Source organism: Pelodiscus sinensis, chromosome 28, assembly GCF_049634645.1.
Source record: "Pelodiscus sinensis isolate JC-2024 chromosome 28, ASM4963464v1, whole genome shotgun sequence".
NCBI lineage: Eukaryota > Metazoa > Chordata > Testudines > Trionychidae > Pelodiscus > Pelodiscus sinensis.
In genome coordinates, this window is record NC_134738.1 from 16,198,771 (window position 1) to 16,225,004 (window position 26,234).

At 47.0% G+C, this 26,234-nt stretch overlaps 1 protein-coding gene across 2 annotated transcripts in view; it reads right to left on the minus strand.

Moving 5' to 3' along the window:
- Positions 1-26,234, minus strand: part of LOC102452957 (secreted frizzled-related protein 1) — a 270,863-nt gene that overhangs the window by 49,010 nt on the left and 195,619 nt on the right. For both annotated transcript variants that reach the window (XM_075910928.1, XM_075910929.1), the window contains 2 exons: positions 25,277-25,408; positions 9,649-9,805 (listed from right to left, as the gene is read on the minus strand). In XM_075910928.1, coding sequence (XP_075767043.1) covers positions 9,649-9,805; positions 25,277-25,408 — 289 coding nt within the window. The remainder of the gene's footprint in view (positions 1-9,648; positions 9,806-25,276; positions 25,409-26,234) is intronic.

Sequence of the window (26,234 nt, forward strand, 5' to 3'; positions counted from 1 at the left end):
GGAGCTGCAAGCAGCACCCCTCTCCGCCAGCCCCAGGTGCAATCCCCACAGCGGGGGCTGTGTGCACTCCGGGGAGAAATCCTGGGGTGAGGCAGCCTCTTCCTCAAGCAGCACCCTGGCACAGACTGTGCCACAGCAGGGCCCTGCCTTGGGCCCCTTTCCCTCCCCCATGGTCTGTCTGCGGCAACGCAAACCCTTTCATTGCCAGGAAGTGCCGCTGTCTGCAGATGCCCCCTAGAAAATGCTGTTCCCCCAAAGCAAACCAAGCTACAACACAGCTGCCCCTCAGTCCCATGCCCCGGTCACCCACCCACCTGAGAGCCATTAGCCACCCTCTCCAGTTCCTCCTGAGCTGGCTCCAGGGCCCCACCCTGCCGCTTCTCTCCCACAAGGGTTCTCTGGTAGCCCCTCGTCAGGCCTCCTTCCAGCGATTCACTCCACCGATGAGTCCCGCCTCCGCTGCCCCCTGCCACCCACCTCTGCTCCGGGGAGCCTCCTGCCTCTTCCACCCAGCTGGCACTGACCCGCTGGTTCCTGGGGGGCCTCTGCACAAGCCTTCTTCACTTCCTGCAACCTGCAGCAAGACAGGGAGCTGATGGGTCAGTCTGCCAGCTCCTGCCTCAGCCACGCCCCTCACCATTCCTGTGCTTCCCCGGTGTGGGGTTTGGATGGGACTGTGCAGAGAATATCCATGTATCCCTGCTTCAAGTGGTGGGGCTGGGCTACGAGCACACAGGGAAACCATGCAACGCCCACACTTGCCCACCTCTGGGTTAGAACAAGGGCGTGGTGAGCACACATGGCTTTGTGTCCATCAGGGAGCAGAGCCTCTGAATACGACACCCCAAGCGCCAGTCTCCAAGCACAGCCTGCCACCTGCTGCTCTTCCATGTGCATCGCTAATAACGGCACGAGGAACAGGAAAGCTGTCACAGGACTGGCCTCCAGTTCCCAGTGTCTGCCCCATGGATCACACCCCATGGATCACTCATGGCCGGGGTCGGGGCCACTGGCTCCTGTAACTACGGTGAGCTTTCCGCTCGTTACCAGAAGCCTCATCTTGGTTTCCCAGTCGGAGAGGGTGCAGAATTCTCCATGCGAATGCTAACAACCCCCTCCTTTGTCAACACAATCACATAGTTCGACGTTGATATCCAACATTTATCCCTCCTTCATTTGCACCTAAATTAGTTGTGGGTGTGACAGTTTCCTTGCGCCTTTCCCAACCCACCCACCCTCATCTGCTCTGCACAGACTGGGCACAGTATGCTCCCCTGTGCCGTGCTGGAGGCATGCCATACTACCCTTGCCGTATCATTCCGTGCATTGCTAACTCTGTACATACAGTGCGAAGACGTTTCCAAGGCCCAGACACTTTGTCACTTTCTCCCACAGAAACATAGTAACCAGCTCTGCTCTCTCTTTTGAGCCTCAAAGATTTTATTATGCAAGCAAAGGACAAAAAAGACTTCTCCAAGAGAACTCACATGGCACAGTCATTGCTCAGGAAAGGCCAGATGGCATTTTCCTCATAAAAGCACTTGTTTCTCAACAAAGAAAAGCAATCTGGCTATCACTTCAGTGCTTTGCATTCCAAACGGACAAGTACATCCGTATAGGCATGACACACAATCCAAATACATGGCAGGAAAACAGCAGGTTAGCATGTAATTCACGAGTGCATTTTAATGCATACAGACAAGAGGGCAGAGTTAAGGCTGCAGAGCAAAGCAATCAAAAATCAGGAAATAAGTGATCTAGCAAGCTTAAGATTCTTTTAAAGTGGTATTTTTACGGGGAATTAAAGTGTTACTTCCTGGTGTATTATCATTTACCAGATTCCACTCCTCCCCGACCCTTAATAATTGATGTCAGCAATTGTCCAATGCTTTGAACATGTATAGTTTTAAGTAAATGCTAAGTACATGCTGTCCCTGCCTGCTTAGACACAATGAATCAACCTCTGAGTGCTCTCCTGTTGACTCTGGTACTGTGGTACTCTAGCAGGATGAGAAGAGCAGGCACAGTTCACAGGATAGCATCAGCCACTGACCTTACTGCATGGAAGACACCACGGTAAGTAGGTCTAAGTACATTGAATTCAGCTATGCTATTAACATAGTATCTTAGATCGAGGGGGGCGTAGTGTAGACTAGGCCTGGAACACCTTACAGCATGCAAAGTTCAGGTAAAAAAAAAAATCACTCCCTGCACAAATTGCTCTGTCTGCTTATTGGATTCGCACACTATACATTCTGTTAAAACACGTTATTCGTATCACCGCCCAATCAAATGATATTCAAGGCTAGCCCAGAAGCAGAGGCCCGTTCAGTTTTCCACCATTTTGATATTCGTTGCTCTCCAGTGTAGTAGGTGGTGCATGGAGTCAAAGATTCCAACATTGTATGGCTGTAAATGGCCATGTCTGAGCGATCAGTCCAATCCAAATTTTGGAGATGTGTTCCATGCTGTCTCCTCTCTCTTCCCATGCACTCACTGTAGGGTGAGAGTTGTTAGTGCCAGACTACTTTTTTTAAAGAGAATAAAACCTGCATTTGTTGAAACTTTAAGAACTACCCTCTACAGTCTTATAAGACTAAATCTTTCTATTCCTATCTTTATTTTTGAGCGCAGGGATTATCTGCAATAACTGTAGAAGGGTTTGGGCACCTAGTGCCTTATAAATAAATAGTTATTACATGTCAAGAGTGGGGAGTTATAGATATGTGGTATATTGTACGTGCTGCTTGCCTACGCCCCAGCTATGAAGTTAAATATATTGGCTCTTTTGGTCAGCTTTGCCCTTGTTTATATGTTAGTCGCTGCCTTGAGCGAGCCCGGGGTGGCGTCAGTTCACATAGCTGGTGGTGTCCTCAGGATTTATATCTGCAGCACGCTAAAGAATTATGACTGGAGCATACGAGTCCCTTTGCTGCTGCACTAGCTAACGGGGAGAGCCAACTCCAGATTGCACATAAGAGCCTGTCTCACATCAACTCTTCCTTCACTGATTCACCGTTTGTGCCAGTCGCAGCATAATTAATGGAGAGAGATTAAGGGACTTGAATTTAGGTCTTTGTCTTTTCCAGTAAGTGATTGTAGAGACAAGGCAACAAACCATGTTTCCTCAAGCCACCAGGTATTCTGTGCTGCCAAAGCCACATTCGTCAGGCTAGTAAGACTCCACCATGGGATGTCCTCCTGGTTCAAGAGCCATTGGCTGTCTTGGGTGGAGAAGGAAAAGATGTGAAGCCCAAGGCATTTCCTGCTGCGCTTCACTTTTCCTAGTGCTTTGAGTCTGTGTGAAGGGAGCATATCAAACCAGAACTCCTCTTTCGCACAAGTTTACACTAGTCTGTGCTCACTTTGCATAGGGGTTCATGACTTCACCAGCTACACGGTGGAGAAATATGAGTCCTGCTCTTAGTGATGCATTTTTCTGTAGTTGAATCCCTGGGACCTTGTTTACATCTACAGCTAAGCTGAACTTTTGCCATATTTAATTGATAATTAATGAAAACAAACCCATATCTATTGGAATTCACAATCCTCCTGAACAAAAATAAAAGAAAGTGGACTTCACTCCACATGGGAATTTATCTTTTTGACAGACAGTACCTTCTAGCGAAAAACAGGACAAAATGCCATTCCCTCCGCAGCAACATGAAATAATTAACCCCTGCAAAACTTCAGATTTTTAAAAAATCCTGTTCTTCCTTCCTTTAACTCTGGTTCTACTGGCATAAGATACTAAGCAGCTTTCCTAACACTCTGTCTCGCATTCTTTTTTGGTATAAGAGCAGGATGAGGCATCATTTATAGTTAACACTTCAGCACACTAGTGAGGGGGCCACCATTTTACTTATTCCTTGTGTACAAAGCTTTCTATTCATAGGACCATTTACAAGGCACTGAACTTCTCACCTTACCCAAGAGGCGCTTGGGATAACAATACGAAGAAATTAACCACTCAGTTGCACCATTACAAAAGGGAACGAAAGAAAAAAATTCCACAGAGCAGGCTGACACTGAGGCTTTGTCTAAAATTAAAGTGCTGTCGAGGCCATGGCATGAGAACTCTCCCAGCCCTCTATGTAAACCACCTCCACGAGGGAAGTAGCTAACAGTGCTAAGAGCCCGTTTACACTGGTGCTTTACAGCGCTGTAACTTGTTGAACTCGGGGCGGGGGGGGGGTCTGTTCCAGGGCTCCTATCGTGGCCCTACTTTCACTTTAAAATGCTGCTACGGCAGTGCTTTAATCTTAGAAGTGTAGACAAGGCCCTAGTGAAGACGCTAGTATGCAGCCAGAATAGCTTCTCCTGTCAGTGTAGTTAATCCCCTCCCTGAGGCAATGTCTCCACTTGCAGGAAGATCAACGCTACAGTGATTGATCTTCCAGAGTTCAATTTAGCGGGTCTAGTAAAGACCTGCTAAATCAAACACTGAGCAGCTATGTCAAAGGGAGATGCTCTCCAATCAACACAGCACTGTCGGAGCCGTGGATTAGGTGAGTGAACTACATTGCTCAGAGGGGTGAATTTTTCACCCCTGTACCATTGTAGGTCTGTCGTGTAGGTTCATTCTAGACTGGATTTATAGAGTTATTTTATTCCATCTCTCTCTACAGGTCTGAGACAGAAGACCTCATAATAGGCCCCAATGGAGTGAAATGCCGAGGAATTTCTGTTCCACGTGGTTCCTGGTGGGAGAGCTGTGCAGATTATTGCATCTCTAAAAAATAGGGGTTCCCTTGCGTTCTGACCCAGCACAGCACTGCTGAGTCCCATACTGCACGCTAACTAGCAGCTGTGGAACCACCGTTCTGGAGACGTGGCAGTTCCTCCATGGGCAATTCGTATCCAGTGTTCTCTCCCCTGGTGCGGGTGTATCGTCTTCCACCCCCCTGAAATGGCACGTCCAAGCACTTGGCTAAACGAGGGGAGCATCTATTATTTTACCCAGAATTCTCTGATTTATGATTTGCACAGATGGCTGAACGTAAGCTGTCAGAGGAGGCTAGAAATGCCTAGAGAAATTCATCAGTAATGCTGGTGGCATGAAGTCTCTCAGGATGCCAGTATCACACAGCAGAAGGAACGGGAAAGGATCCGAAATATTTCACCACAGTGATGAGACATCACTTTTTCCAGTAATGAAAAAGCTCGTTGTCAAATCACTCCTCAATCTTCTCATGGCTCCAATGGGGAAAACGATGAAATTAAAGATCAGCGTTTTGTTAACGTTGAGGCGATAAAACACAGAACTACAATATTTCTGGAAGAAATTGAAAACCAACCCAATTTTCTGTGGTCCTGAGTACACAGGATAACCAGAGTATCAAGAAGCAGTCAGCTTTCAAACCCAAGTTACAATATGAGTTGGTGCAGAGATGCAGAATACACTGAAATGTATCTGCATTATCCCCATGGCCAGAGAGGAAAACTGCTACGTAATGAGCTGTTATTGAAAGCTACCAAGAAAAGGAGTAGCGGACAATCCTTCTTTGCTATGGCAGAGAGTATTGTACACGTCAGTGTATTGCACTGATTGAAATTTTTAGGACATGCATTAGTCAAAATGTAGGATTTATGCAACTTCACATGGATCCAGAAGATCTTTACTAACTCAGCAACTAGCTCAAACAACAATTCTGGCTCTAGCATGAAAATTCATGCAAAAGGACTAAATCCCTCTGGTTGGCCAAGTGCAGGTTCCTGCACTGCCTCGGTTTTAAAAGCCTTATGGCTACTCAGCCCTACCCCACGGCAGAGTCATACTCCTTGTGCAACCACTCCCTTTCCCGGGTGTACCTGTAACGGGCCCATCCCAGTGCCCTCTGTAGAGTGTCTCTCTGAATCCAGTCTGGTCTCACAGTCTGTTTTCCCACTCAGTACAAGAGAGCTACCTCCAGGGCTTCTCCTCTGGGAGGCAATGTCCTAAACAGCTCCCCACTCTGAGATGTCCTTGGTCCTGCCAGCCAGCCAGCCACCCCCCCACCTCTGACCTTCTCTCTTCCATCTAGGCTGCAACTGAGCTGTCTATAGCCCTGCAGCTTATTATACAGTCCCTCCTGGTCCCTGATTGGTTGGTTTTTTCCTAGCCACTCTAGCTGCCTGGAGGACTTTTCTATGGCCCTTCTCTGGCCTGAGGGCATCGCCCACCCCATCACACCCTCTCAACTGAATTAAAATGCAGAGAAGACAATAAAATGGGCCCTAACTAGCCTATCATGCTGACCAATGCTATCATGTCCTTTCCTTATTCTCTTCATCAGAGCCATCCCTAGACGGGTAATCCTGCTCCGCCTCTTCTAACCTCAGCCCCACCCCCTCCATCCCTTTTCCCAAGCCCCGCCCCAACCTGACTCCAGCCCCTCCCACTGCACCCCTTCCCCAAAGCCCTCTCCCCTGTGCTACACACCCTGGGGGATCACCAGGGGACCTGGCGCAGGGCGCCCGGGACAACAAACCCATGGAAGTTTGGAAAACTCCAACGTTTTCCTTGCAAAGGAGCTGAGTCTTTAAAAAGAAATTCTCACTGTCTGAAATATGTGTGTACACAAGGTACTCTTTCCACTGGAGACCTGTTTGGAGTCAGATGGTGGGAAAGGCTAACTGCGATGCTGAGACAGGCCTTCCAAACAGAAAGCAGCTTTAAATCAAGCCATTATGCCATCTCATATCGGTTCTCTTGGAATCAGCCAAATAGAAGATGTGGGCACCGTAGCATCTGAACCATGGGCAGAAACATAGCAAGGTTGTGAATAACTCCCATGTCCAGTCTGGGTCCCTATATTGGCCCCAAACCACTCAGGGTAAAATGTTCAAACACATGTAAGTTAGGTGCCTAAGTCCTTTGGAAAATGAATTGGAATTAGTCTCTAGAGCTTCAGGGGGTAGCTGAGTTAGTCTGTTACAGAAAAAACCAAATGGTCTGGTAGCACTTTATAGACTAACAAAACATGTAGATGGGATCATGAGCTTTTGTAGGCACAGCCCACTTCTTCAGATGACCAGAGTTATGAGTTGGGGATATGAAAACTTGAAATAAATAGGAGAGGGAAAGGGGAGCGGGGAGAGAAAGAAAAAGGGAGGGGGGTGGACACAGAGCATCATTAAGTATCTGGAGAATGGGTACTTAAACCTAAGCAGATAAAAATCAAAGTCAACAGAAAGATTCCTAAAACAGGAAGGATACCGCTCAGGGAGCTGTTAGCACCTTCAGTGGTTATTAAGTAGGTAGAGTCCCCACCAGCCCACATCACGATTGAGTCCATTAGCATGCGAATTGAATTTGTGGAAGAACTGGGATTCCAGGGCTTCTCTGTGCATTGGGCTTGCAGAGCTAGTTTGTGACAATACAGCTACTTGCAGGTGTGTCAGACTGTGGTTAGGCAAGTTGAAATGCTCACCAACAGGCTTCTGTATATTCCCTTTACATATATCTGATATGTGTCCATTGATTCTTTCCGGCACAGACCGTCCAGTTTGTCCAATATATATATAGCAGTGGGGCATAGCTGGCATTTGATGGCATAGATCAAATTACTGGATGTACAGTCAAATGACCCTTTGATTTTGTGGCTTATGTTGTTTGCTCCAGTGATGAATTTGCCAGTGTACCCATTCTCCAGATACTTAATGATGCTCTGTCTCCAACCCCCTCTCTTTTTCTTTCTCTCCTCCCTCCCCTTCCCCTCTCCTATTTATTTCGAGTTTTCATATCCCCAACTCATAACTCCAGTCATCTGAAGCAGTGGGCTGTGCCCAGAAAAGCTCATGATATCATCTACATGTTTCATTAGTCTATAAAGTCCTACCAGACCATTTGTTGTTTTAGTCTCTAGAGTCACTCAGGTGCTTTTGAAAATGCTCTGGTGTGTTTGCTTGGACAAAAATCTGCACTAATTGGTCACCAAGTGCCCACTGTCCCTATTACGTTTCTGTAATTGAATTGAGGGTGACCTGTCGTGATTCCTTTCCGGAAAGTGTTCTTTAGTTAAAACAAGGAGTAAGCCACAATAAGGGGTTCCCTGCCTTTTCCCCAAGTAAACAGAGCAACAATTCTTAACCACAACAAAGAGGAGGATAAAAGATAAGTCATATTTTATACTTCACCATCTGTAAAGCAAGAGAAACCTTATTTAATGACACCTAGGATTTACACATGACTCATTAGACAGGGATATAAAATGCACAGCTACATTGAAATTCCTTTCTAAAAGGAACTGCCACTAGGAGAACAGTGAAATTCACCTGTCCGTAGCATTGCAGCCCAATTTTAATTCCTGTTTTGCCAAAAAAATATTTTGTCCCGGTATCCTCTGTCCAGGTGGAGCTAGCGTGGAAGTACAGCTTCACAGAAGGTTAGACACTCGAAAGGATTTTATGGATAAGCAACATTATCCGATTCCAACATGTCTTTTTTCAAATGTTAGCAAGTTAATGGGCTTGCATAATTGGAATCACTGCAGAGAACGGCACCAATGCCATGTCTGCAAAAATCAAGAGTCTAGATTTTAAAGTCTAGATTTTCATAGAATCATAGAATCCCAGGGCTGGAAGAGACCTCAGGAGTCATCGAGTCCAGCCCCCTGCCCACAGCAGGACCAATCCCAACTAAACCATCCCAGCCAGGGCTTTGTCAAGCCGGGACTTAAATACCTCTAGGGATGAAGATTCCACCCCCTCCCTAGGGAACCCATCCCAGTACTTCCCCACCCTCCTAGGGAAATAGTTTTTCCTAATATCCAACCTGGACCTCCCTCACTGTAACTTGAGACCATTGCTCCTTGTTCTGCATCTGTCACCACTGAGAACAGCCTCTCTCCAGCCTCTTGGGAACCCTCCTTCAGGAAGCTGAAGGCTGCTCTCAAATCCCCCCTCACTCTTCTCTTCTGCAGACTAGATAAGGCCAAATCCCTTGGCCTCTCCTCGTAGGTCATGCACTCCAGCCCCTAATCATTTTGGTCGCCCTCCACTGGACCCTCTCCAATGCATCCACATCCTTTCTGTAGTGGGGGCCCAGAACTGGAGGCAATACTCCAGATGTGGCCTCACAAGAGCCAAATAAAGGGGAATAATCACTTCTCTAGGTCCACTGGCAATGATCCTCCTAATGCAACCTAATATGCCATTCGCCTTTCTCCTCGTAGGTCATGTGCTCCAGCCCCCTAATCATTTTCCTCTAAGTAACAACAGATTATATTCTGCCCTGAACAGAATCTGTAAGGGGCTAGTCAACATATTCACTGAGTTGCCAAATAATTTCTGATCGTGAAAGTGAGTCTTGATGTTGGTTATGCACATTGTCTTCCAGCGGGCAGGAGATTTTCAGAAATGTGGAAGCAGAGATAACATTCTAATGGAAGGCCCAATGCTGCCTGATAAGCCACTAATCTGTGTGAACCACACAGGCAATAATGAGCATCAGCAGGTTTTTTTAAAGGTTATTATGATGGCAAGAAAAATGATTAGCTGCTTCCGCTGATCTTTATTAATCAGCTACCCTGGTACATTCTACATTGACAGAGCCAGGAGGGCTGTAGTGTCCAGAAATCCGACGTCAGGGCAGTGACGTCACCAATCCAAAGGGACAGAAGGTTCTACATTTTAGTGTCTCCTCATGCATATTGTCTCTGGACCTACCTGTGGCCTTGATTGCAGGCTGTTCCCCTAGCAGCAGTTTTAACCGCTTGGCATGGATTTTGCCTTGGTAATGCGATTCGGCCACCACTGCTGAGGTGAAGGACATGTTACAGAGCGTGCAGCATTTGTTCTTGTCCACTGAGTCAGCATCGCTACCCTGGATGGAGACAAAAGAAGCAGATATGTCAAGTAAAACCGGACAGCCGTCCCGGGATGTCACTGCAAGGCCACAACCATCCCAGAAATCCACCCAGGCCAAGCACCCACTTTCCAATGGGATTTGGGCACCTCCGAAAACCAGAGTGTCTAAGTTATTGGGTGTCCAAACTGAACCCCTGTCTTCGGTGTGGCAGGGCCTGTGCCTGGCTGCAGGGGCACTACAGGGGTAAGTTTAATTGACACGGGTGTCCAAGTGGAAGGCTGCTGCAGACAGGAGAAGAATGCCTGCAGGAAGGCTGAGCACTATCTCCCCAGACTCGTAAGAAGATAAGAGCGGCCAGACGGGGTCAGCCCAAAGGTCCATTCAGCCCAGTGTCCTGTCTGCCCACAGTGGCCAATGCCACGTGCCCCAGAAAGACTGAACAGAACAGGGGATCATCACGTGACCCCTCTCCTAATATCCATTCCCAGCCTCTGACAAACAGAGGGTAGAGACACCATTCCTACCCATCCTGGCTAGTAAGCATTGACGGACCTAACCTCCATGAATTTATCTAGCTCTTTTTCTAACCCTGTTATAATCTTGGTCTTCACAACATCCTCTGGCAAGAAGTTCCACAGGTTAACTGGGCATTGCATGAACAAATACTCCCTTTGGTTTGTTTTAAACCTGCTACCAATTCATTTCATTTGGTGACCCCTAGATTTTGTGTTATGGGAAGGAGGAAACAACACTTCCTTATTCACTGTCTCCACACCAGTCATGATTTTATAAATCTCGATCATCTCCCTCCTTTAGTCATCTCTTTTCCAATCTGAAAAATCCCAGTCTTATTAATCTCTCCTCAATGGAAGCCATTCCATACCCCTAATCATTTTTGCTGCCATTTCTGAAATGTTTCCAGTGCCAAGATATCTTTTTTGAAATGAGGCGAACACACTGGCATGCAGTATTCAAGATGCAGTCCTACCATGGATTTATAAAGAGGGAATATGATATCATCTGTATTTTGCCGATGGCCCCTTGTTTGGTCTGTATTTATGAGGACTCTCTCCTACCAGTGGCTTTGCTTGGTTTCCGCCCACCTTCCCCAGCAATGCACAGGGCCCCCGGGATTGTCTGTTTGAAGATCACTGGAAGGTTCATTGTATTTTAAATCTCCTCTGGGTTAACGCTGCTGCACAGGGTGTCAGGCATTTCAGACACAGGCTAGAGAGACGATGGGGAAAAGACTGCTTTAAAAATAAAATGACTACTGAGCAATTGGATGGATGGCCGGCCACGTCTGTGGCAGTGGGTCTGGCAGAGCATTTCAAAGCAACACCTGATAACACTCATTACAGTCTGTACCATACCAGTGATCAGACAGGGCTTCAATTATTAATCAGAGATCAGTAAATTGATCATTCATGCTTGACTAAAGGTGAAGCCTTCTATAGGGCTCCCACTGGACAGGCCGAGGTAGGACAGTTTCCTGATCTAGCCCAATGAATTTCTTCTCTACTCTTTCCAGGTTCGCTAAAGGCAAACTTTTAGGCCTTGTCTACACTGGCACATTTTATCACCTAAAATTGCCTTTTGGTGACAAACAGTGAGAACGTTTACACTGCAATGTCACTTTTTTGTTGCCAAAGCTGGGTGTTTTTCCTGACAAAACTTCCAGACCTGTGAGACTTTTGTCTTTTCCCCTCCCTTTATTGTCAACAGAGAGCCAGTGTGGACTCTGCTGTTTGTTTTCTCAAGAGAACTGGCTTCCACCAGTATCCCACAATGCCTGCCCTGATGGCTCTGCTCAGTGTTTTGTGATTTCTGCAGCCCTGTGCCCCTCCCCTTTTCAGACCCCCGGGAAGTATCCGACAATTGAGTGAGCTGCTCCGTTTGGCAAAATAACAAAGAACAAGTCATTGGACTGCTCCTGTTCTGCCCTGCTAGGAACCTAGAGACAGGCTGCTGCTGCAGGGGGAGGACTGGAGGGATGGCGGTGCTGCTTGGACATCCCTCTGCACAAGGAGCTCACAGAGCTATGAGGGCATCCCAAGAAGTGCAGGGATCGGCTCTGCCTTCCCACAACACGGCCCTGTGGGATGCTTACCCACAATGCTTTGCCCTGTCAACAGGGTGCTAGCAATATGGCCATGAAATATTGCCAATAGGAGGCAGAAAAACCGGTTTGGCCAGTTTTCACTTTTGGTGAACGTTGTGCAGTGTCAATGGCGTGTTGGCAGGTGTGCTCTCTTGGCCCAATGTGAACCCTGCTCAGAGGGGGTGGAATGATTTTGTTGGCAAAAGTGCCATCGAACGTTTCCCCTGCCTGACTTTCCAACATGGCCGTGTCACTAAATACTGTGTAGCACAGACAAAGCCTTAGTACATGAGCAATGGGGAACAAGCCCAGCCTTCCCATTCAGCATGCTTTCGAGTCCAGTGCCAGGGTCTAGGCGGGTTCACAAACAGGCCTCTCATTTGGCTTCCAGCATCTCCACTTCTTCTAAAGAATCTCTAGTCTCCTGGCTGCAAAGAAACCCACCATAACGTCACCTGAGTGCAACCAATGGAGCGACGCCTGCTCATCGACACGTGTCCAGTTTTCAACCGAACAGAATCCGGGCAATCCTATTAATCGAAGAGATCCTTAAACAACAGCTCGGAGTCACAAACTGCCCAGTTCACCTAACTGGGGGCTAACTCATGCTCAAGGATGATACTTTATATTGACAACTATTTCACAGCTCAAAGTCAAGTATTAAGAGGAGTAGTGGCTCTTCTGGCTGGTGGGAGTTGCCTAGCACGTTTGGGTGTGCCTGAAAAATATTAAACAACAACATGACACAAGGAAGAAACATTTATATCCCAATATTAATCGTGTCTGGGAATTCTGAGCTCCTATTCTGGCGCTATTTGCAGAGAGAATTCCGACACAGAATGTCTGACCATCCCCAGCATTTCATCTGCTGACGCGTACTGTAGAACAAGATTCATGACCTGCAGCAATTATTTACTACTGCTAACGAGATAAACCCAAAGGCAAGAGCAGCACAATGGCACCGACTAAGAGAAGAATTACTGTTTGCTACAGAAAACTTGCTTAGCAGACAGTACCACTAGCCAGGAAAAATCTGCTTTCTGCTTCTTCCCTTGTGGAAGATGAACTTTTGAACTCTGCCAGGTGACCATTTGGATATGGAAAAGAGGTGGACGTTTTGCATGTAGCAGTGAAAACCGTGCCCAGGAAACTAATGCTGCCAAAGACTTCTTATCCAGTGGGTTCTTATCTGTGGCCAGCTGCTCTGCTTCAGAGGGCAGGGGGTTGTCTCTAAAAGGAAGCATATTGTGCAGGGGTGAGTGTTGCACTGCACATGTGGTACTGACACCCAGAATTAGAGTCATGGGCATTTCTATGGGAAGTCCCTGTGCATTAAATTAATGGAGATTGCCTATCTCCTAGAAAGGACCTTGAAAGGTCATTGAGTGCAGTCCCCTGCCTTCACAGCAGGACCAAGTACCATCCCTGACAAATTTTTGCCCCACATCCCAGGATTGAACTCACAACCCTGGGTTTAGTGAGCCAATGCTCAAACCACTGAGCTATCCCTCCCCCCCATGCAGAGCTCCCCGTTATGCTTTCCAGAGTTGGGAATCTCTTTTCACAAATGACCAAAATTTTGCATGAAATTGGGTGCCCCCTAAAACTTTGGAAAAACAGATTCTGGGGGAGACCATCACGTTCCAAAGAAACGCATGCTCCAGAAAAGCAGGAGACTCCTGATGTTGGATGATATTTTCAAATGGATAGAGAGTTGTCCTGCTACATACCCAGAAGCACTAAGAGCTCCTTAGGACCACGGTCTGCACACGTTGGAAGCGCCATGGATCCTGGCAGCTGCTTATCTGGTGTAGAGGTGATCTCTGATGTAATGCTCCATGCAGGCATGGCTGGCCAGTGTCACACCACACACAGGAGCCAGGCTGCCTATGGGACGAGAAGCCATCGCAGAAGACGTGTGCATACCTGTGCCCCTCCAATGGGCTCACCTACAAACTATAGGAGCACCAATACGGCTCCACAAGGGTGAATGCTCCAGGAGCTGCTGCTAATGAATTTATAATCAGTTCTGACTCAGCTCACGCTGCCTCCGTTTTCATGGCCAGCTGCCACGCAAATTTAATTGTTGCTGAATTGAGTCCATTAAATTAAAAATGTGCTTCTGGCCATGGTCTGGAACCCAAGAGATAATTTCTCCCAGTGCTGTGATATCACCAACCGCCCCCCCACCCACCGGTGTTCTCTTTCAAATGGATAAATACCCCCATGCCCAATATTACAGAGACATGCGCACATGCTGCCCCTGCTGCTCTGAGCCAGCACAGTTCTGGAGGACAAATGTACCCACAAGGCCTAATTTATATTTCATGAATAATTAGTGGGCCACATCAAGCAGATTTGAGAGATTAGCGAGATGCATTGGCGATGTCGCCGTTGCCCCTAGCGCTGGGGATCAGACCGATATAGGGATGTCCCAAAAGGACACTACGCTGGAGAGAGCCAGCTCTGGAAATGAGGCAACAGCAGGGTTTGCGGGATGGATGCTGCCGTTATGGCAGAACCTCCCACCGGTGACATGTCAACGAACACAGCGCTGAGGGCAGAGGAAAGGCGCCAAAGGGCTGCTCCAAAGGGCAGCAAGGCCGGCAAGAGAGGCGTGAGCAGGGCTTGGAGTGGCAAGTGAGGCTGGGCGATGAAAGGGTCAGGCTTCCGTTCTGGCTGGCCGAGGAAGGCAGCTCAGGAGAGGCCCATTTCTCGGAGGAAAGGAGAGCCCAAGAGGCTGCCAGAAAAGGAGACTGGCAAGGGGAGAATAAAGGTTCTAAGAGGGATGAAGTGGGAACTTAGATGAGGCCTGCAGGGAGCTGGCCCCCAAACGGTGAGTCCTGGGGAAACAGGAACAGCATGGGTAGCTCCATCTCCTTCTCAGGCACAGGAGAGATGGCCAGCCCCAGGGAGGGGGAGAAAAAAGAGAATTCCGTGGGCTAGAACATGCCCAGGGTGTGCAAAGCTTTTTTTTTTTTTTGGTGGGAGCAGCGGACCAGGACAGCTTGCCCCTTGAGGGCTGGAGGCCTGGCCTGGCCAACCGGGCAGAGTGAAGGATTTGTGTCGTGTTCCCTCTGGAAGAGTGGAGCAGTCGGAGCCAGAGACGGAACTCGAGCCAGCTCCAGCCTGAGAGCGACTGCTGAATTTGGGCCCAGCTCTGGGAAGGGCTGGGCGCCCGACAGAATTTGCCAAGCCCTGGGCAAGGTGGGTGGGGGCTCTGGGCCCCTGAAGGGGCAAGGCCTCATGCAGAAAGGACAAGGCAAGGGCTAAGCCTCCTCCTGCACCCAATCTTCCATCTTCTGCAATAATGCTTCTTAGGCAGCTTTGTTATTCACTGGAATCTTACACGTTTCCCCAAGATCCTTGCACACTGTAAGAACTGTCTTGTTCTTATTCAACACTAGATGATATATAATCTCCACTAATTCCATCAGACCTTCTTCTGAATCACCCGACAGCAAAGCCTTCTGCAGAGCAAATGGCAGTCACCTATGTTCCATTCATCTTAATACCGTTGTCTGTTTCTTCGATTAATCAAATGCTCACTATAAATGTTGAATAAAGTGACATTATACATCCTTATCTCACTCCTCTCTTGATCTCTATTAGATTTTCATCTCCCATTACAATCGCCTTGTGATTCCAGAATAATTGTTTTATTACTTGGAGTCTGTACCCATCCATCCCTACAGATTCTTAATATATTAAGTGATTTGTAATTGTGGATTCCAGCAAATGTTGTTTGTACGTCAATAAAACTCAAAATACACTGTTGTCCTCATTTTGATTGATAGTTCTAATATGAATGTCAAGTTCATAATGTTATTTTCATACCCTGTCCACATTTGAAGCTATATTATTTTTCACTTGTTTCCCTATCAGTCTTTCTGGGTATTCAGTTTTGAACAACTTGCAAAAATAGCAGAGTCATGTGTTACCTTGCCGATTATGGATTGTAAAGACTGCAGTTGTGGAGGGAGACTGGGGGGGAGGTTGGCTACAGAGAGTTGTAAAATCTTCTGGCAATTCTCCCGCCTCAAACATATTCTTCATTACCTCTGACAGGGCTTTTAAACCTACATCCTCTATGCTTAGCAGTTCAGCCAATATTAAATCACAATCTAGTGCTTTTCCATTCAGACGTCTTACTGATGCCTTGATTTCTTCATGCATTATTAGTTGGTTTACTTGACTGATCTCTAAACTGACATTTTTTCAAACCTTTTTCAGACCAATATTTTTAGGATTTTACCCATTTTTGTCCTTAAGCATTCTATTGATCCCCTTTTTTCTGTAATTAAAGTTTCTTACCTTTCGATGCCTCATTCTGTATCTTCTCTTTATCCAGTTGGTCAGTTTCTTTACATTTTTCATTCAACCATGAATACTTTGCTAATATGGATTTATTCTTTATCATTCTATTAAGTCTTTGATTTTTTACTTTCCACCTTTTGTCCATCAGAGCAAAAATTTCATTTGGCAGCCGGGGGTTTTCTTAACTAGTAACTTCTTCCCACACATTTATCTGCAGCTTCTCCAATAGCATCTTTCAAATATACTCAAGTCACTTGATTGATGTTTTGATGAACGATATGCAACATTTCTTCTTGGGAATGACTTTGCATCTCCTGATTCCCCAGACTTCAAGGTTCCAAGCTAGATGGTATTTGGCTTTCTAGCTTTTTTTTTTCCAGTTTGATATTCAGTCCCATCAATGCCAATCTACAATCTGATCCAGAATTTGCACTTTGCATAACCATAACCTTCCTAACACCAATTCTATAACTATGGTTGTTTTTCTCGTCAATATGAAATATTGCAGATAATGAGGTCATCTGCCTCTCAAAATTCCATAAATCTTTCTCATGTCATTTGTTCCACTAAGGCCAAATGTGCCAAGTGTTACAGATTCTCTCTCTTCCCACTGGTGTTCCAGTCTCCCATAAGAATTACCACTCTGTCTTCCCTTCCCCATCCTCTCCCCCATCACTCATTTCCCTTGCTTCTTCAACGTTTTCACAGAATCTTTGGACATCATGATCAGACTCTGCCGTTCTTGCAGAACACACTTCAATGAGATCTTTTGGATGTGCTTTTATCATTACATGTTTGGAAAGCTTCACTTATTCGATCCTCCCAGGTACAGTGCTACCTATTAGAATTACCACTCCTTTCCTTCTAACAGTTCCCAAACATCCATCTCTATCCATTTCATTTCTCAGGGCTTGTCTTCACTATGCAGAAGATCGACACTGCCGCAGTTGATCTTCCAGAGTTTGATTTAGCAGGACCTGCTAAAATCGAACTCAGAGGGTGCTCCCGTTGGTGCTGGTACTCCTGCGCCTCGTGAGGATGAAGGGAAGCCACTCCTGCTGTGGGGGTGGTATAGAAACTCAAATGAAGGGGGGATTTGATAGCAGCCTTCAACTTCCTGAAGGGAGATTCCAAAGAGGATGGAGAGAGGCTGTTCTCAGTAGTGACAAATGGTAGAACAAGGAGCAATGGTCTCAAGTTGTGGTGGGAGAGGTCCAGGTTGGATATTAGGAAAAACTATTTCACTAGGAGGGTAGTGAAGCACTGGAATGGGTTACCTAGGGTATTAGTGGAGTCTCCATCCCTAGAGGTGTTTAAATCTCGGCTTGACAAAGCCCTGGCCGGGTTGATTTAGTTGGAATTGGTCCTGCCTAGAGCAGGGGGCTGGACTTGATGGCCTTCTGAGGTCTCTTCCAGTTCTATGATTCTATGATTCTAAGGCATCTCATCTCCAGCTATGGAATTCACGTAGCTGGTGTTGCATATTTTAATTTGACCTTCCCCAGGATCTCTAAATAACCTTTTTAAAAATTGCCCTGTGGTTTAGCAGGCCGCACCTGAACCCTCCACGGAGAATGGGTCCTGATGGGCATTACTGCTACATCGATTTTCAGGTGCAGAACTCATCGGCTCTTATTTTTCTGTCTCTCAATTGATGTTTCACACACACAATTTCTCTTTGTGTATTTAGATGAGACAGTGGGTTTAACAGTACGGACCAGGGCTCAAGGTAGCAAAGAAATGCCCATGGGTGGAGAAAATGTTCCCAAACAACCCTAGACATTATTCACACAATCAATTCGCCAAACACTTTCATAGACATTGGGCTTTTGTGGACAATTTACAAACAGGGCAAAAGTACTGAGCTTGAGTGAGTCCCAGCTTTAGTGAACAGATGAGTCAGCATCGTGAGGAGACATGCAGTCAGAGCATTTAAAGCTGTACACGGTTGGCCAGATTTTCAGAAGAGCTCAGCATGCTGGATTGGTGGCTTCTCAAAGTGCCGAAATGAGATCAGCGCACGTTTGAAAAATCTGGCCCTATTTGGAGCAAGAGCTTTCCAGCCTCTGACTTTTGTTTGGCCCACCTGAAATCTGTAGAAAGCCATTGTTTGAGCCACATCTTTCTTCCAGCTCCTCCGAGTTCTTACGAGCATGCATGCACAGCTAATCACAGTGAAGTCACAACAAAACAGGATGCCCAGAATCAAACCCTATGCAAACACGTGTTCTTTCACCTTGTGACTCATTCGGCAATGCTGCAAATGCAGTAATATGTTAGGGGATGTGTGCCAAACTCTCCAGACACTCATGGGCTCAGGGCCCTGATGCATTAAGTGATATTTTCATTCCCTGTGATTATACAGAATCTGAACATGAGCAGATACTTTGACAAAAGATAATGGCTGTTCTCTAGATCACTGGCATGTTGGGAGCCAAGATGAGAACAGTTTAAGCACATGGGGCGGGGGAGAGACAGAAAAATAAGGCTGAAGAATACACCAAAACCACTTATTAGGGTTCTGAAGGAAAGCAGCCTTGACTGATTGATCTGCATTGAGAATGGCATCATCTTCTCATTTATTTAAAATCAAAACTGTCTGATTAGAGCTAGAAGGAGTCTTGCAGCTTTACCTGCTCCTGAAGGTAACTTGGCCTATTTGCCCCATTCACTGTGGTGCTGTTTTCCAAATGTGCGTGTTTTCTCAGATGGACATCGTGTGCACGTTAATTGCCCAGGCTCACTCCCTCTGCTAGCTGGTCAGGTTTGCTAGCTGGTCCCTCAGCCCACTGTAAAAATCTCTCCAGCAAGGAGCCATCTGGAGACAGCATCGTGCACATTTTTAACCTACTGGTCCTATAGCAAGTGGGACACACTCGCTAGTGATGAGAGTCCCACTTCGGAGCGGCAGTGACACTACCTGGAGTTTAGCAATCGCCGTCCTGCAGAGTGTGGTGTTCAGGTTTGCTACAAAGGAGGAAGGTTTCAATTCCAGAACTTGCAACGGAGCAGCGCAGTCAAGGTTGTGGCCAAGGCCTCGCTACCTACCCTACATTCAAACTCACTCCAACACAGCCAAAGACAAGCCCAAGGATGCTGTTTCATTTGGATGCACCACCGCTCGTCTCGTACGCCAAACCAAGGGGCAGCCAGTCCCCACAACTTCCTTTACACTGTGGAGTGTCATCACGATAGAACTGGAAGTGATTATTATTATCCCCAAATTTTAAGCATGTGGTGTGAAATTCACACCAGTGCAGATGGCCAGAGCATGACCCACACACTATTCTAGTTCCACTTTGCTCCCTGGCCTCAATGAGATTTCACTGGTGTATCTCACCCTCATGCTGCTCATCTGCGTGAGCTGATTTGCCCCAGAGGGCTCCCTGATACTCAGAAAAGGCCATTTATGGTTGCAGGTGCTGGCTACTCTTGTCCCCTGCAAGCTGTGTGCTTCGGCAGCCGCTCAGGGGAGGTTTCAATGCCAGCCAGCTGACTGGGAGCATGCGGGCTGCCAGGTTTTTGTTTCTATTGGTGGTGCACATTTGCACCTGCTTTGGTGTACAAAAAATATTTTGCACATGCATGGAAAAGATTAGAGGGAACATTGCTCTTAGCATGGGGGAGTTTTTTCAAAGTCACAAGGGGCAGTTAGAAACCAGCTGAAAATCAGTGGGAGCTGCATGCCTGACTCCCCTTTGTGACGTCACAATCTCCTCCTTAGACACTGTCCAAGGAGCACAAAGCCCACACTTGTTAACTGCATCAAGCCACTGCATTCAATAATTGTAAGGGGGGGGGAGAATGAGGGAAAAGAAAGAGGCTGAATCTCTGGTAATATTTCTATGGAGGCTACAAATTAGTCTTCAAAGAATGTAGCCGAAGTCCAATTGTTTTTGACATTTAATACTATTGGGGACAATTCTGCGGGAGGAGACAGCAGAGCAACTTCAGCCAAATAAGATTTTTCCTCCTCCAAGCTATATGAGCTAGAGCTGCTCCAAGATGCAGAAAGGGCTCGACTGAAGGATTCAATAACCTGAAGAGTTATTTTTACGTTGTGATGTTACCGTTGGGTGTAGTTCTCTTGCCTGGCAGAAATATTTACTGCTGCCAATACACCACAATGACCCATTAATAGTATTGTTAAAGGCTTGACAGCGTGCTGGGCTTATTAATTAACCTAAATAGAGACCTGAGTGCTTTTCAAAAGGGTTAATAGGAGAGCTCTCCATTTCTATCCCACCCACATGCCCTTGCATGCAACACATCTTGATAGCACTAGCTTCCAGCTCCCCTCTTGTCAAGAAAAGCATTACCAAAATATAAATCAGCCATTTTCAAGAGCCATGCAGTTCTGTTCTAAGCCAACCTATTTTGAGCATTATGTGCTGATTAAATGCAGATGATTAATTCCTCCATGCTAGACTATTCGAAAGCCTTGGAGGAGTAGCCCAGTTAGTCTGTAACTTTAAAAACATCATATATATGACTCAAGCTCATCTCATCTGAAGAACTGGGCTTTGCCCACAAAAGCTCATGATACTATGTATATTTTTGTGAGTCTCTGAGGTGCCAGAGGACGACTGGTTGTTTTTAGACTATTTGAGTCTGTGCTGTAGGGATGCTTGGGCTGTTGGAAGCCTGTTGTAAATGACTGATTCCGTCTCCAGTCACTAAGGCAGCAGCAAGCGAGCTCTGTCACAGCCAGCTCCAACAGCAAAAGCAGGTCAGTTGTCACTAGCAATGTTCTCCGTCCGTGCAAACCTTTGTGCCTTAGGTAAGAGTAACGAGAGCTGCAGGAAGCAGCAACGTGTTTGCGCTCCGCTCACCTAGCCCATCGCTCAGGTTCCTTTGCATCACAAAGAGCCGTTGGAAAAGAGCTTAGGCTATGTCCACACTCTGGCCCTTACTGCAGCACCGCGGGACCCCTGCAACGGCTCCTGCGTAGCCGCTCTATGCTGAAGGGCCAGAGCTCGCCCACCAGCATAATTAAACAACCCCCAGTAAGGGCTTCTCTCCGCTTCGCCAGGGATCAGCGCTGCGAACGCCTGCTTGTCCTGTGCTTGATCCCAGGATGTTAAAGAGACAAAAGCATGTGAGGCAATATCTTTTATCAGCCCAACTTTGGCTGGTGGAAAGGGACAAGCTTTTGAGCCACACAGAACATAAGGCCTGGAGAAGGTACTCGAAGGGTCACAGCTAAATACGAGGTGGAAAAGAGAGTTTAGCACAACACATTTGACAGGACCACTGAAGGTAAAATGGTGCATTTACAGCCCTGCAGCCACAGGACTAAAAGGGGGACTTGGTGGGTTGTGATAAGCCCTAAACCCAGTGCCTTCATGAAGACCATGAGCTTTAGTATCTAGCAAAGTTATGAATTTTAGTTTCCAGGCTCATTGTCTCATGGCGTCGTGCAGGTTTCCTTTCAGGATGAGGACAGAGCTAAGATACTTTTTGAAAAATGTTTGCCCATCGGTGATAGGGTGTCCATAAAAGATAGTACCTTACCCACCTCGCCCCTCTGCATCAATGACATTGTTTCATTTCAACCGACTTCCATGGATGGTGTACAGTAAAAAAAAAAAAAAAAAAGTGCCTCACATTTTGGGCCTCTTACTTATACTGTATTCCCAATCTTAGCGCTTTCTCTTCCACTCATTCTCAGATCATTGAAACTTTTGCTTTTTTTTTTTTTTTTTTTTTATGGGCCACTAAATTCCTGGGTGAGAGTTTCAACCTCGACTGGGTAATTCAGTCACACAGCTCCATTAATTTCAAATAGGGTGTTGCAGAGCTAAGTCTCTAGTTGGCTTTGAAAGTCTCAACATCCATAAATAATGCAAACACACCTTCTCTGTTAATTCCCTCTTCCCATTTTTCTTATGTTTTTCATGCTAATAAGCACCAGCAGTAGGGGAAATATTTTGGCTAAAGCTTTATGAATTAAATATACAAGTCTGCAGTACTTTGTCAGTCGCGTTTGCCTCTCTTGTTTCCTCCATTTGGGTAAATACTGGGCACAACAGTGTCCAGATGCTCAGAGCCTTGTTCTAACCCAGAGGGGCAATTATTTCTCTTGTCACTTTGTTGAGAGATGGCTGTGTGTAAACAGATGGGCTATAGGGACCTGATCCAGGTTCCTTTTGTCATTGCTTGAGTGACATGAAGACAGGATTGTGTAACCAACTGGTAAGACAACATTCCATGTATATCAAGATGACCTGGACAAATGCTATTAATAAGCCAGCCAGAGGCTTGGGCTACATTCCCAGGGACTACCATGCCAGGGGCTGGGTTTAGGAAGGAATACAGGCCAGAGCAGTCTAGATACTCTGCTGAGATGAAATCCTGCTTAGGGAAAGGGAGTCTGCAGCTTCCATGATGTAGATCTCACATCAGCAGGATTGAAAACACGCACATGCACACATGCACCATGCACACATGCACACATGCACCTGCTGGCCTGATCCCAGTATGGTACTGCCATTGTTCGCAGATAGTCTTTTTCTGAGAACAAAGGCATAGCGTCTAGCAGCACTGCAGTTTGGGGAAGCGGTACAGAAACATCTGTCTAAATCCCATTTGTCTACACAGAAAGTTGCAGTGCTTTAAACTGAGGTGTGAATTTAAAACCAATTCTGTTAACCAGGGACAAACCTGTTTGTGGACACAGATTTTAGTGTGTGCAGTTTATGGCAGTTTAGCTTTACACAAGAATAAAGTTAAACTAAACTGCTCTTAAACCTAAATAACTGTCCATACAAGGAGTAAAACCAGCTTAACTAAAATCAGTTTATTTAACAGGTACAAAAATCATGCAAATAGGCCTTGTATAATTTTTCCTTGCTTCTTCCTCCCATTTTTTGGCACCCTGAAATATATGGATTTCACAGCCTTGGGAGCCGATACGCGTTTTCTCCCTAGCTTTTCCTAAGAGGAGGTGGCTGTTTATTGTAAATTGAAAATTAATTCCACATCAATTCCACATGCTACAGAATGAGAGAGGAGAAAGACCTCTTTGGGTCTTGCCGTTTGCCCTTTCATCAGCTGCTCTCTGGTGAAAGTCTCCTTAACACCGCTCTGCGCTAACAGAGACTACTGCTTCCTCCAAGTTCTCCAAGCCTGTGTTTCATTCTCCCCTTGTTCCTTATTTCACCATTCTCCGCATCACTGGTTTTAGAGAGCCCATAGCTTCAACTGTTTGACTCTGGCTGGCAGATTCAGCACTACATTAGCATGCTCTTTACTTCAGTTTTTTCTGCGTATCTCTCTCCTCAAAGTCAACTACATCTCCCATTATGGGTGGCCGCTTAGAGCCAATAGCAGTTCTGAAAGGCCTTGCTCTGTCATGCCAGCCTGGACAGTAGGAAGTGTCTTCCTTCTAGGCAGCCATACTTCTTTGTGAAGTGGTTTTAAAACATGGATTCCTGTGAGGGCACAGTCATTGGAGCTTTTCTGGCAGACGCAGAGTTTGGAGTGTTGCACTATGGCCAACCCCCACTGTTCAAAAATCAGTAGTTGGAGCCCCAAATCATGAAACTGGCTTAAAGATCCTAAGATTTAGCAACCTTTGAGGGTTTCTTGGCTTCTCAGTTCTGAACCCTTTGGGTGCCCTCAGGTCACATATCCCAGCTTTTTTCCACACTCATGAAGACTAGAAGCTTACTTTACCTGAATCTCACTGCGAAGGGATCAGTACCCACCTCGCACAAGTGCTCCCTCTTGTTGGGTGCCTGCGCTTCTTAAACTTGTCCAGCCCTGCTCTGGGAACTGTTGTGAGGTGAGCCTGCCTGTTCCCCTCATTGGGAAGGGGGCATCAGGCTTCTGAGGCCCCTCTCTCTGTACTCAACCCCACACATGTCCTAACAGCCACCGTCACTAGTAACACCCGTGCTCCTCAAGGCAGTCGGGCCTAACAGCCAGCGACCTACTAACACCCTCTCCACAGGGTGATCAGGCCTAATGGTCAAAGTCGATAGTAGTGTTCCCTTCCCGCAGGGCAGCATGGCCTAATAGCCAGAGTCAATAGCATCGGGGCAGGTAGAGCCCCTCGTGAGGTTGGTGAGGGGGGTAGGGGAACCTGGGGTCACCCTCTCCACCACGTCCCAGCCCAAGACCCTGTAAGCAGTGGAGTGGACCACCACTAGCTCAGGAGGGAATCCCACAGAAACACACTGAGCTCCCAGGGTGCAACTCCACACCCAGTCTTTCCTCCATAGTCTTCTCCATCCCTTTCCCCCGGCCCGGGGGCTTCCACTGCAGTTCCCTGCTGACTGGCGGCAGCGTCGGGGTGCACTGGCGCTTCTCCTTCCTCGTCAGCCATCACCCCACACTGAGCTGCCCCACCCGCCTTTATAGCTGGCCTCCAGCTGGAGCATGCCCAACAGGGCTGTGGGGGCGGGGCTCCCTCAGCCAGCTAATCAAGGTTAACCCTTGCAGGGCCAGTGCACGGTTGGTACATCTCATCACAGGACATTCCTGGAGACACTCTTCCTGCAGCCTTCCCCAGGCTCAGGCTCTACTCAGCTCCTGCAGTCTGCCAGGAGCTTTGCACTTCGCTTGTCCCCTGCCCCACTATCGGTCCATTGTGCCGCAGCCCCCTCAGCCAGACATGCAGTCCTTTCGTCTCCAACTCCACACAGGTGCGAACTGCTGCTTTGCTCTGCAGACCCTTTTATATGGCCCCCCAGAGCCCTGACTGAGTGCTTCCCCTGCAGCGGCTCTAGCCTGCTCGGAGGACCTCTCCACTGCTTCTGACCTGGGACGAGTGTGGCAGAACCCTGAGGCCTCCAGCAGAGGGTCTTTGGACCTACCCCACCCCATTAAACACACAATTACATTTCCAGGAGCTGGGGCTTCAAGAAAAACCTTATATATTGTACGTATGGTGATAAAACCCTGGCTGCTTGCAGCTCTGGGTGGGGCCCAGTGGGGGTGGAGTCTGTATTGCCACTGGCCCTGCGTGAAGCACCATCAGTGCGCAGGGCCATCTCCACGATCCCCACGGAGGTAAAAACACAAAGCAAAAAGCAAAGGGGACTGGGAGCTGAATAGTTACCTACCCATTGCAGCACTGGATGTCTGAGCCATCTGGAAAGGAATATTTCCAATCTTTGGTTTAAAAACATCAAAATCGGGGTGTGCCCAAGCGTGACTGCGCACAAGCCCTGATGGGGAAGAGTCCACCTGCAAAACTGTGACATGATGAGCAGAGTTTAACATGTGACCTTCAGCTCCTGACCCTGAAGACGTCCCCCGTTCCAGAGGGGCTGCGCTTTGCTGTTCACAAAATCCAAATTGGTTTTGCCAGCCCAGAGATGAAATAATCCCGCCAGAAAAGAACTCATCACAAAGCGCTTTGTCTCCACGCAGGAGCCCTATCACCCTTGCATAAATTGAGAGCAGAATGTATTTTATTTCTAACCCCTGGAAGATTACTTGCGATTTCATTCTGTTACACTTTCCCCAATGACAAGGCCATTCATCTTCCTGTGATTTGGTATTCATGCCTAGCCATGCTGCTAATTCATAGGGCTTCTTTTAATAACGTTATAAACTTCAAAATGAATCTTGTACATCCAACAGAATGAACTTTAGTTATTCAGATGCCTGTTAACAAGTTGCTAAATGGCACAGTCCTTCCAAGAGACGATGCAGCTGCAGTTCTTTGCTGGCTGTCCCTTGCAGCAATGTGAAAGAAAGGCAAAAAGCCTTTGTCAATCACTGTGAACCGCCTGTCTCTATTTCTGGGTTTTACTAAGAATAAAAGATAATACGGCCCCTGAAATACAACAATACAAAACACAGCACCAAAGCAATGAGACGTGTCTTGAACAGGAGTTCATTTCTGGGTGCCAAAAAAATGCTGCAGTTAAAAAACTATTTTCCATCATGGTACATGTTAGGTTTGGACAGGGCTTCATTTCAGCCTAGGCTTTTATCCTCTTTGAAAGGAGAACGCCAGAGCTGACTTAGGGCGATTTCTATCTGCTGGGCCTCAGAATCTCTGACATCCTGAAC